The sequence below is a fragment of the Sprattus sprattus genome (assembly GCF_963457725.1).
Source record: "Sprattus sprattus genome assembly, chromosome: 3".
Taxonomy (NCBI): Eukaryota; Metazoa; Chordata; class Actinopteri; order Clupeiformes; family Clupeidae; genus Sprattus; species Sprattus sprattus.
In genome coordinates this window covers 33,618,641-33,630,807 of record NC_137922.1, presented here as the reverse complement: position 1 = coordinate 33,630,807, position 12,167 = coordinate 33,618,641, and the positions used below count along the sequence as shown (strand labels likewise).

Genomic DNA, 12,167 nt, shown 5'->3' with positions numbered 1-12,167 from the left:
TGTGTGAGTGTAAGAGAGGGACTAAGTGATAGAGTGTGTCCATGAATGTACATGTCTGGCCCTGTTTGCGTCAGCCCGACTGCGTGAGTATGTTTGTAAGTGTCCTTGAGTGGCATTTGGCCTGTCATCTCCATGACAGCACTCTGTGTGTGAGTGAGAACAGAGCTGCCATGGAGAGCTGCTGTATGTGAAAGGACCTGGCCCAGCCGTAACCCAGCCGGGGCTCAGACGGAGCCCAGCCGTAACCCAGTCTTAGCCCGGCCCAGCCTGCTTCTGGGAGGGACAGTCCTCTTGTGTTGTGAAGTCTCAGCTGTCAGCCACACACCACCATCCACATGTGGCGCTTAAACAGGGCTGGCACTAATGACAGCGGCAGCCAATCAGAACGCCCCGTAGCTGCATGGCCCCAGGCCGTTCCTCCATCGCTGGGTTCTTTTTCAGTTCTATTTTAGGTACTGGAGGCGATATGGTGTGGGTAGTGGTGGTGCTGTGGTGTGGTGCGGTGCAGTGTGGTCTCAGCGATCTGAAGGGAAATCAAACATTACCTTGCTTTTATCTTGTCGCCCGTGTTAAATAGGTGCTCATTAATTGGGACGGATGAAAGGCACCGTGGAGCTACGTGTTCATCCATTAGAGAGCGATGATCAACATTAATAACACAGAGGGCGACGAGAGGGGAGAGCCTCGCCGCTCTCCGCAATCAGCCTCGCAGCATGAGGTCGATGGATTAATGTTAATTTTTATGGTGTTGGATCTCGCTACATTATAGTTATCATTTTAAGACCCATTACACTATGTGTGTAATTAATTGTTCAAATATCGCTATCAGAAAGATGATCTAAAGGCGAATTTGAAACACTTTGTGTGTTTAATTAAACTGTGCCTAAAGGAGGCCTTCATCCTCAAGCTAACAGAGATACTGATGGAAAGCTTACTCAGTGTGATATTACAATACGTATAGTATCACACATTCACATCTCACAGTGCGTTACTCTTTATAACACATAGTGCTCTGCTTGTTGAAGATATTCTTACCTTAGGGTGATGTTATGATACCAGCACTGCAGTGCAAGACTTGACCTCGACCTCTGTAGTGCTACTGGAATCAGAAAGAATCAGTCTTGATTTTATTTTATGCCCCGATTGAACCACATTTCAAGCTGCTTTTTGTTGTTAGTGTTTTTTTTCCGTTCATAAAAGTTAGCCACACTGTGTAAATATGTGTGTGTTTTAAAAAGCCCTATAGTACCCACATGGCTCTGGAAAAGGGGGAGGTTGAATAGCATAGCCTAAGGGATACTTTATTCCTACAAGCAGCAGAAAATACATTCTGGTGTACCATATCAAATATGGTTTTCCAGCCGCAGCTAGAGCCTGCAGGCCCTCGTAAATAAGTAATGATCAACAGATTGGATGTGGGTTTGTGAAGAGCATGCCTTTGTCATTTTGCATGATGTGAAGGAGGTGGTGTGTGTGTGGGGGCGGGGGGGGGGAGTGAAAGTGGGGAGGGGTTCAAAGCGCTCACAGCCGACTGCGGGTGCCAAGTGAAATGTGTTCGGGCAGTTTGTGCTTTTCTGTATGGATGTGGTAGTTTGGAGCGAGTGGTGCGGCTGTGTGCCGAATGATGGTGTGACAGGCCCCACCGCTGCGGAGTGTAGAGAGGAGGACGGGGGAGGAGGGGTGGGGGGGTCCTTTATTCTCATATTCCCTTTATCCAGCTCCTCTTCAAAGTGACCCTGAAGCGGGCTGTGGGGTTTGCAGAACGCGGGTTTGTTTACTAGGCCGGCGTGGAGGAGAATGGTTTTGACACACCCGTTTAGTCAGAGGTTTCGCTTATTTTCAAACACATACTCACACTCACAGAGAAACAACTGTGTGGTTCAAACACACAATCACACAAACTTTAATAAGTGCACACAAAAGAACCTACGCATATGAATTTGAAAACACTAAGTGAGAGAGAAAGAACGAGACACACAGAGAGAGAGGGAGAGAGAAAAAGAGAGATAGTGCATGGACCCAGTGTTAGAAAGCCCTCCCCCTTATTATCTACACTGAGCATCATCACAGAGGGGACATGGCCTTTCCATCTTCCTCTGTCACCCCCAAGACCTCCCCGCCCCTGAAATTAACACTGTGCCCAGGGCCTCCCCCTGATCAGTCATGGGGGGAGGGGGGGGGGGGGGGGGGCTCATCTACAGTAATTGCCTCCAAACATGTTACATGGCATTTGCCAGGGTTGTTCAGCTTCGGAACTGCGGAGGGGTGGTGCACACGTCACATCGGGCGCGCTAGGAGTGGCGTAGTCTGTTGCGTGGCACGTCTCCCTGACAGCCCAATGCTGCGCCGACGTTGGAAGAGAGGTGGCTGTCCTGCCCGCGCCTCCCCGTGCCACTCAGGCCAGGCTGGCATGGCTGTCTCATCACAATGACAGAGGACTGAGGACTCAGGGGTTAGCAGTGACAGTGGCACTGAGAGAGAGACAGAGAGAGAGAGAGAGGGAGACAGACAGAGAGAGAGAGAGAGAGAGGGAGCGCCACCACCATTATAAAATATTCAGATGTCACGCTGGAAAGATTTCTATAGCGATTAGTTTCTCTTTATCTGGGCTTGGGACTGGCAACAGACTTCTAAGAAGAAGCCCTGGCAGAGTGTCTCTGGGCAGCGCCACCCGCTTAGCCGTAGATTGGAACCCTCAAGGGAAGAGGAAAGTTGGCCGGCTAACAAAGACCCGCGGAAGAAGAAAAAGAAGAAGGAGAAGAAGTGAAGATGATAGGGACAGCATTGGGAGAAGTGACGGCTTCAGCGCAGAATGCTGTCAGGCTGAGACGTGTTGAGTCCAAAGGAATAAGCAAGAGAGCTGGAAAGGCCTTAAGGACTGAGGCAGATGGTGACTGAGTCTTCATGAGAAAGTTCTGAGCCTCAGTTTGTTTACATTTAACAAAGAGGACGCAATTCTCAAATTCATAGGCTTGTGTTTTACTTGGTTTTCCCGTCTCTGTGACCCTACGACCTCTTAATCTCATCACGTTATGTGAGTTTTATTTGAATGTGGTGTTGTTAGCACCTTGTTCACCATGTAACTCCTTTTGTTCTATTTATTTACATTGGTAGGTGGGTAGGTATTGATGCTAATAAATGAATGTGCACCCCCACCCCCCCCACCACCACCTGTCTTAAACCTTCTTCCAAACATATTTAGCCCTGGATGGCATCTGCATCCAAGCGCACTTAAAACACACTGAATCCAGGTCATGTACCGTGTGCTTGGTGACTTTTAGACGAGTAGAGAAGGGGTAAACTCTTCCTGCTGAAAGGACTTCCTACTCTAGCCCCGGGCTTCCTCAAAGGCAGATATTTCCACCCCTCTCTCTCTTTCTACCCCCTCAGGCTTGTGGGAAGCCAGTTGTGTCGACACCACCACAACACACAATGACGACAAACACTCACACACAAAAACACACACACACACACACACACCCACACAAACATGCCTTCAGTCTTGGTGAAATATTCACAAAATCTTGCAGCATAATCTGTCTGCAGTCTTATGAGGACAGTGTAGACAGTGTCAGCTGCAAGAGCCTTTGAACGTTCTGCCTTGTTTACATAATTTGAGATTTTGGATTGGTCGGGAAAAATGATGGAGAGCAAGCAGTGATCAATTGCCACACTTGGGTATTATGACAATACACAGCGGTCCCAATTCACCCTCTGTCCCAGTTTGTGTGTGTGTGTTTGTTGTGTGTGTGTGTGTGTGTGTGTGTGTGTGTGTGTGTGTGTGTGTGTGTGTGTGTGTGTGTGTGTGTGTGTGTGTGTGTGTGTGAATGAGGTTCAGACACTCGTAGCAGTACCGCCAAAGCAGCAGCAGCCTCTGATAGAAGAGATGCTGTTTGTCTCTGACGCTCTGCTGAAACTTTAATGCTGCTCGGTTTGGAAAGCAAATATGATTGGGCAAATCACTAAAATATTTAGTGTGCGGCCTGTTACAGCTCGTAAATAGCACACACAACCACACACACAGCACACAGACCAAAGGTTTGTGAGAACGTGCACACGCATGGATGTTAAACCGCACAGACACACACTCTCAACACATCATGTCACTTACCAGTGGTGCAAAGAGCAGCATGTTAATGCTTTTAAACACAAGCTTGCACACACACACACACACACACACACACACACACACACACACACACACACACTCACACACACGCACACACACACACACACAACCACACACACACACACAAACACACACACACACACACACATACACACACGCACACACACACATAAGCAAGCCATGCGTCAGAACTAGTCTGTGTAATTGGCCCTCCATCCTCCTGCCAGTCAGTCAGCCCAGCTCACGGCTGCCACCTCCTTCTGCCTCCGTGCCAGTCCAGATGCCAACCCGGATGGCACTCAGCTCTGATGGCTTCTCCCGCTGCGTGGCACGCCGACATATCCGTGCTGACAGGACGGAGCCGGGAGTAGACCATCCCTGTCAAACAGAGAGAGAGAGGCGGCAGCGGCCGAGGCACAACTCATTTGTTGTGGTTCTCATTGACTCAATGGACCTGAACAGGGAGGCTAATGCACACAGTAATTGCAGCTATAGGGAAGTGGCTACATAATAAAGGGGGCATCCCACAATAAATATGTCACATATTGTGACTCTTGCCTTTTTTTGGAGGGGGGGGGGGTTGGGGTTCACTTGTCACCTGTCTCACTTGTCACCAGACTTTCAAAATAGAATAGATTCAAGCTAATGATGGCGAGTCATCCTCAACCTTTTGCCATCCTCCATCTTTTAAAAAAAAACGAAAGCATCATGATGGATATGTGATAAACCCACTGCTGCATCCATACAATAACAAGCAGTCATAACAAGCTGCTGAGTCCCTCTCATTACCCAAGGTATGGGCACACAAGCTGTAGGCTACAGGTCCATATGTCGTCTGCCGTTACAAGCAACTGCTATATTTACACGGGAGCTCTAATGTCTTGTTCTGTCACTGCACTGCAGACATGACCCTCTGCTCATCCCCGGCCATGACCAGATGGAGGCCATGGACGTGAACGTGAAAAAATATGACACCACTGGGATGTTTCACTGGTGCCCATCGAAGGACATCGAGAGGGTCATCCTGGTAGGTGTTCCTGTGCTCTCTCACACTCTCACACACTCACACACACATGCCAACCAGGGTTGTAAGTCTTGTTTTTGATTAAGTTTTGCTATATAGCAGACTTTCAAATCACATTAAAATGTAGAATCTTAACAGAAATACATTAGGTTTACTAAAGTAAATTATCGATGCTTCAAAATGCTTAGGGTTGTGGAATTATTCAGAATTAGAGGGTGATTTCAGAAAACAATTCTATTTTAGATGTTAAGCTCTCTGATGTTGGACTTATTGTGCTCTGCGTGCAGGGCTGAAAGTATGTTCATGTTTGTATTTTTATGCTTTCGAAAAGGTCTTGATGACATTCTCTAGGCACCTATGTATTAAGCAGCCTATTTGTTGTACTGTGTCCTAAGGTGGACTCCCAAGAACATGGACCCTGCGTTCTTTGTAATACTTGTAATGTATTTGTTTGTAAATTCAAATTGTAAAATGATGTGATGATGATTCATTTTTTTTCTACTTTCACTGAAGACCCGGAGTGAAGCAGCCATGACGGTCCTCAGTGGCCACGTGGTGGTCTGCATCTTCGGGTGTGTAAAGTCGGCGCTGGTGGGCCTGAGGAACCTGGTGATGCCCTTGCGGGCCAGCAACTTCCATTACCACGAGCTCAAGCCCATTGTGTTCGTGGGCTCCCTGGAGTACCTGAAGAGGGAGTGGGAGACGCTCCACAACTTCCCCAAAATCTCCATCTTACCGGTGAGTTCAGGGAGGACACCTAACTCAGCCATATTTAAGTCCTAAGTATGAAGTACTAGCAAAGTACTTCATTATAGTACTATAGAAATACTATTATATAGTATAGTAGTATTAATATACTATAATATACTGTACTATACTATACTAGTATACTCTACTATTAAGATACTATACTATACTTGTATACTCTACTATTACTAGTAAGCACTTAAAATGTAATACATTGGCAACCATAATGTAGTTGTTACATTAATACCTACTGTGACTAGGATGCACTTTGCGTTGGGGTTATGTGTAGAGTTAGGGTTAGTAATTTGCATTTACATGGAAAGTACAAGGTACTTGCCCAAGTTATTACTAGCAAAAGTACACTGCAATAACACAATCATTAATATACAATAAAGACCACTTCTTAGAAAAGTGGACCATTCAGTCTTAGGTAAGACAAGAATTCTCAACCAAATTAAAATAAGTCTGTCTGTTATGGATGTTTTGGAGGCAATGTCATTAGTTTAATGTATTGATTGACTCCATGTGTAATGCTCAGAATGGCAACCACTGCCATTAGAATTCATGTAATCGACACTGTGCTACCGTGAAAATAATCGTTATGAAGTGCACAGTCTTTTTTGCACACCCGTCTCCCTCGTTCTGTTTGTGTTCACGTGTCACCCGTCGTGTTTTTGTGAAGGGCACGCCTTTGAGCCGTGCTGACCTGAGAGCTGTCAACATCAACCTGTGCGACATGTGCGTCATCCTGTCGGCCAATCAGAACAACATTGACGACGCGTCGCTGCAGGACAAGGAGTGCATCCTGGCGTCACTCAACATCAAGTCCATGCTGTTTGACGACAGCATCGGGGTCCTGCAGGCCAACTCCCAAGGTAGGCAGCATAGCACCTCATCCATACCACAGACAGCAGCAGTGTCTAGACTAGGGATGAGCCTCTGAAACTTTGCATTATGTGCCCCTTCAATTCGTGGTTCAGGGTCACACGACAGTTCTATTCCGATTCTTATAGTATTTTTCATTATTTTCGAAATGGAGTGCATGGCATTTAGTTTAGCTGCAGTAGAACAAAATTGGTTGTTGCCAGTGGTCTTAAAATATTTCTGGTGCATGATGTAGTATTTTATGATACTGTGTTTTAAAGATCTCCATGCTGAGACAACCGTAAGGGACGCCTGTTAAAGCACCATTCGAAGTAGGGCGCACACACACACACACACACACACACACAGACTCACACCTCTAGGGTTACAGTGTTGACATACCACTCTTGAGCGACGTGTGTAAAATCTCTAACCTCGTTGTGAATACTGTCACTTCCTGAATTGGTTCAGGGTGCTGAGCTGGGCAGTTTCTCCATCCTAAGATCTCTCAGGGTCTACTTTGCTGCATGTTATGAATGAAAACAAACAGCGTGTGAGATTCATGTGTCAAGAGTGTAAAATGGCAATTGCAGGACAGCGTGCAAGTATTAAGTGTGCCAGAAATGTTGTCAACTAAAAAAACATTGGTACAGAAAGATTGGTACAAGTGGCTGTCATGTGAAACACACCTCTGCACAGGTTACAGTAACATGCAGTTGTTTTCTCTGAGGAAATCTCTATGGAAGAAAGAAATAATGCAATCAATGGACAGTCATTATATATTGACCTTGTTTATTTTTGTTGGGGCTGTATTATGTTGCCCGTCCTTCATTAGGTTTCACTCCGCCTGGCATGGACAGGTCTTCTCCAGAAAACAGCCCGGTCCATGGGTTAGTGCGGCAACCCTCCATCACCACCGGAGCCAACATCCCCATCATCACAGAACTGGGTATGTCACCACACTGGCTACAGTGAGAATGTCACACAGATAATGGACAGGGGTAGTTTAATTACAGATTATGTCTAGTTGAGACGTCATCATTCATAGCTACAAAACAGCGTATATAATAGAGGGTTACAATTCGTTTTCTTGCTCCATGACATAAAAATCAAAGACTAAAATGGGTCATAATTATTATAATTTTTTATATATATATTTAATGATTCTTCGTACAAATATGGGTGTCTGTATAAAGCCTGATATACATTCATTAATGCACATATGTGCCAAGTTATTATATTATCAGAACTTGTAATTAGATACGGCAACATACAACATGAATTTAAACATGAGCGTGGAAGATGTATTTTTGTGTGGTGTTTTGTGTGGTCAGTTGCATGTTCACTGCACTGAACGTGTGTCATTTAACCCTTTCCTCCACTGACGCTTGTCTTGCATCATTAGCTAAGCCAGGCAAAACACTGCCTTTGGTATCATTCAGTCAGGATAAAAGCAATGGGAACAACATCCCAATGATTACTGAGCTGGGTAAGCTGGACTCTTGGAGTGAAGTTCTGTTGCTGTCGTCATTCCGCTTTCTTCCCAAGTCCTCCGCTTGTTCTGTTCTTCTGTTGTAATGTCGGCCGTTTATTTCCCAAAGTGCCATACTGAATGTGTTGTTATTTTCTGGGGGGGGGGGGGGGGGGGGGGGGTATTGATTATTTTCTTTAATTTGGATGGCTTAGCATGGGACTCATTGATCATGACTTGTGATCCATGAAGATTTCTCTCCATTACTTTATCCCAGTGTTGATACTTTGTCTGGGTGTTTGTAAGAAATCAAAGTGTCTGCAAGAAGGGGTGAATGTCCAGCAGTAAAATGCTCTGTGTGTTTGTGTGTTTTATACTGAATCATGACACGATAGTGAAGCTGGCTCAGTGTAATCCATGGCATGGTGCATGCTGAACAAACACTACCTGGTGGCAACCACGTTTCTTGTGATTTGTATTGCGCTCTGTTGAACTACTTGTCATTGTGGCTTTGTTGATGGGATGTCATTGTTCTTGTGACTCTTCTGATTGAACTTCTTAAGAAGGATTGTTCTTTAATTTGATGTTCTCTCATAAGTATAACACTGTGTTCACTGATTAACCTCTGTGGCCTGTAATTACAATGTCATGCACATTACCACGCTGTGACTGTAAATAGTACCTTCTTCCGTCACGTTTTATAATGACAATTACATGGTAATCCCATAAACAAACCTTTGACTTCCAACACCAGATACACTGTAATATTTTTGTCATGATCAAGTGTTCTTTGCATTTCTCGTACGTGTCAACATTACACGTGTTGATTTTGTTGTGTGCGCTCCCTCTAGTCAACGACTCCAACGTCCAGTTCCTGGACCAAGATGACGACGACGACCCCGACACAGAGCTGTACCTCACCCAGCCCTTCGCCTGCGGCACAGCCTTCGCCGTCAGCGTGCTGGACTCCCTCATGAGCGCGGTGAGAACCTCCGTCAGCACCGCAGACGTGCCGCTTACTGTAGGGTGAAGTTCTGGTAACATGATGTTGGGCTCAATCCCCTCATTTTTCAACATTAAGTGTGAGATTATGAGGTTGTGATTTTGTTTTTGTCGTGTCTTGAGATCCCAAACCCAAAGGGCAATTTCTGCACTTGTTTCTGATTCTGACTGTGCTTCAATCGATCAGTCAGTCATTTTGGCTTCATTTTGTTTCAGAAGGTGCGGGTGAATACAATTGTGGCTCTAGATTGCTGGTTAGATGGGAAAACATGCAAGGGAATGTACCTGGCAGCAGTACATAAGGTTTATATCAGGACGTGGCTTGTCACCACCATCTACTCTATACATAATTTACATAGACATGGCGGTTCAGTGGTGTTTCATACAGTTCTAGTTTGTTGTCTTTTCCCCCCGATTTCTCCAGGTGTTAGTCCTTGGTATTCATTTATGATAATGTGAGCTTGTAACATGAAGAGCGGAGCCCAAGTGTTTACAAGGACACAAAAAAGGCATAGCTGAGAGTGTCACTTAACATTCTGCCTATTCATAGATGGGAGCACTTTGGCATGATTTCATGCAATATCCCCCTGGCTCTTCTCTCCGCCGTCGTTACAATAAAGAAACAGCCAGAACACTTTCCCAGGACTGACAGCTTTATCTGTCTACCTTTTGAGAGGGAGTGAGCTTAGAACAAAGCTCCTTTCCCCAACAGCTCAGCATAGACAAAGGCAGTGCCTTCCTAATAGACAGCCCTCATCCATCATTGTGCTCAATGGGGCTGTCAAACTGACAGGGACCATGTCACTGCGTATTACAAGCAAGGCAAGACACCAGGTCCCTCACCACAGAAAAACACTGGAATAATATATAGGATTTTTTCCCTCCAGAAACATAATGGACATTTGTGATTTAATGGTGGTTTATAGTATAACCTGGGGTTATTCAGATGATTTGATATTTAGACAGTCATTACTTTTGGTCATGACTAGACAAAGGTCTGCTTTACTCTGCTCTTCAATGGGCTTCTTAACCCCTATTGCAACCATTTAGCTTGTCTTGTTTCTGTATGCACACACACGCAGACACACACACACGCAGACACTAGTCATCAGCTCTCCCCTCTCTCATTTGTCACTGTTGTTCATTATTTATGAGAGTCCAAGGGCAGGCTGACTGCTATGTGTGTGTGTGTGTGTGTGTGTGTGTGTGTGTGTGTGTGTGTGTGTGTGTGTGTGTGTGTGTGTGTGTGTTCGTGTTCGTGTTCGTGTGTGCGTGTATGCTGTGGATGGGACACCACAGCACAGGCTGATGGAAGTGCAGTAATTGGACTACGCTGTCGGTTCACCACTCCAACCGGCCAACATGACGAGACAGCACATGGGATAGAGGGCTGGCGTGTGTGTGTGTGTGTGTGTGTGTGTGTGTGTGTGTGTGTGTGTGTGTGTGTGTGTGTGTGTGTGTGTCTGTGTCTGTGTCTGTGTCTGTGTCTGTGTCTGTGTCTGTGTCTGTGTGTGTGTGTGTGTGTGTGTGTGTGTGTGTGTGTCTGTGTGTGTGTGTTTGTGTCTGTGTGTTTGTGTGTCTGTGTGTATGTGTGTGTGTGTGTGTGTGTGTGTGTGTGTGTCTGTGTGTGTGTGTGTGTGTGTGTGTGTGTGTGTGTGTGTTTGTGTGTGGAGGGGGGTTAGAGATTCCACTGAGTCCAAGTGTTGGTGTGTGCACCCCCTAAAATTGGTGTTGTCCCTCACAGACGTACTTCAATGACAACATCCTGACCCTGATCCGGACGCTGGTGACAGGGGGCGCCACACCCGAGCTGGAGGGGCTCCTGGCGGAGGAGAACGCGCTGCGCGGAGGCTACAGCACGCCGCAGACCCTCTCCAACCGAGACCGCTGCCGCGTCGCACAGCTGGCACTCAACGACGGGCCCTTCGCTGAGCTGGGGGTGAGCAACGGCTTCTGGTTGGTCCGCTGAACTGTCTCGTCACAGCAGCCTGCCAGTGAAATGCTGGCATGTGAGGAGCAGACCAATGAGCTGCTGAGCTTTCCGGACCTAGTGTATTTAACACGGTCCACACCTTGCGTTACATAACACGGTTTCTGTCTGTGACATATTTAAATAGAGTGCTCAAAAACGGAAAACAATTTTTTTGTTTTATCAATTATTTATTTATTAATACTATAGAGAGATATTAAAATTGTACATTTTATTTGTCCTCGTTGTTTCCCAGGATGGAGGTTGCTATGGTGACCTATTCTGTAAGGCTCTTAAAACATACAACATGCTATGTTTTGGTATATACCGCCTCAGAGATGCACATATAGGTGCACACAGCCAGTGTACCAAGAGGTAAGTTGTGTCACCTATAAAAGTGCATATTATAAATTATGTTTTAAGTTCCATTACCCTACGTGAATGCCATACTACTGTAGACAGGTTTCTCAAATAATAACTGTACTTCTAAGTTCTGCCAGCATATGCTATTCTATGCACTATATTAAGATAAAGACTGAAAGTTCACTGTGGGGTGAAGGTTTGCCAATCCAAACCTTGATCAATTCAAACCTTGACAGTTTTTTAACTCTACCATTCATTGGCAGGTATGTGATCACCAACCCCCCGTACGATTTTGAGCTGGTGCCGTCGGACCTGATCTTCTGCCTGATGCAGTTTGACCACAATGCGGGCCAGTCACGGAGCAGCCTCTCACACTCCTCCCACTCCTCCTCGCACACCTCCAGCAAGAAGAGCTCCTCCGTGCATTCCATCCCCGCCACCACCACTGCCACCGCCCGCCCGGGCCGAAGCAAAGGCCGCGACCAGCGGGACAAGCAGAAGTACGTGCCCCTTTAAGAAAAAAACAAAACAAACCCATCCTCTCTGCCTTCAACCTTCCTTTCCTGCCTTCCTGCCCCACATGCCCTCCTACCCTGTA

The 12,167-nt window shown here is 46.1% G+C and overlaps 1 protein-coding gene across 1 annotated transcript in view; it reads left to right on the top strand.

The window, feature by feature from the left end:
• Window positions 1–12,167, top strand: part of LOC308361700 (calcium-activated potassium channel subunit alpha-1a-like) — a gene marked incomplete at both ends in the record, with an annotated part of 92,318 nt that overhangs the window by 76,157 nt on the left and 3,994 nt on the right. The window contains 8 exons of the mRNA XM_080834125.1: window positions 5,033–5,156; window positions 5,667–5,891; window positions 6,583–6,775; window positions 7,600–7,713; window positions 9,087–9,217; window positions 10,982–11,176; window positions 11,463–11,581; window positions 11,833–12,069. Coding sequence (XP_080690251.1) covers window positions 5,033–5,156; window positions 5,667–5,891; window positions 6,583–6,775; window positions 7,600–7,713; window positions 9,087–9,217; window positions 10,982–11,176; window positions 11,463–11,581; window positions 11,833–12,069 — 1,338 coding nt within the window. The remainder of the gene's footprint in view (window positions 1–5,032; window positions 5,157–5,666; window positions 5,892–6,582; window positions 6,776–7,599; window positions 7,714–9,086; window positions 9,218–10,981; window positions 11,177–11,462; window positions 11,582–11,832; window positions 12,070–12,167) is intronic.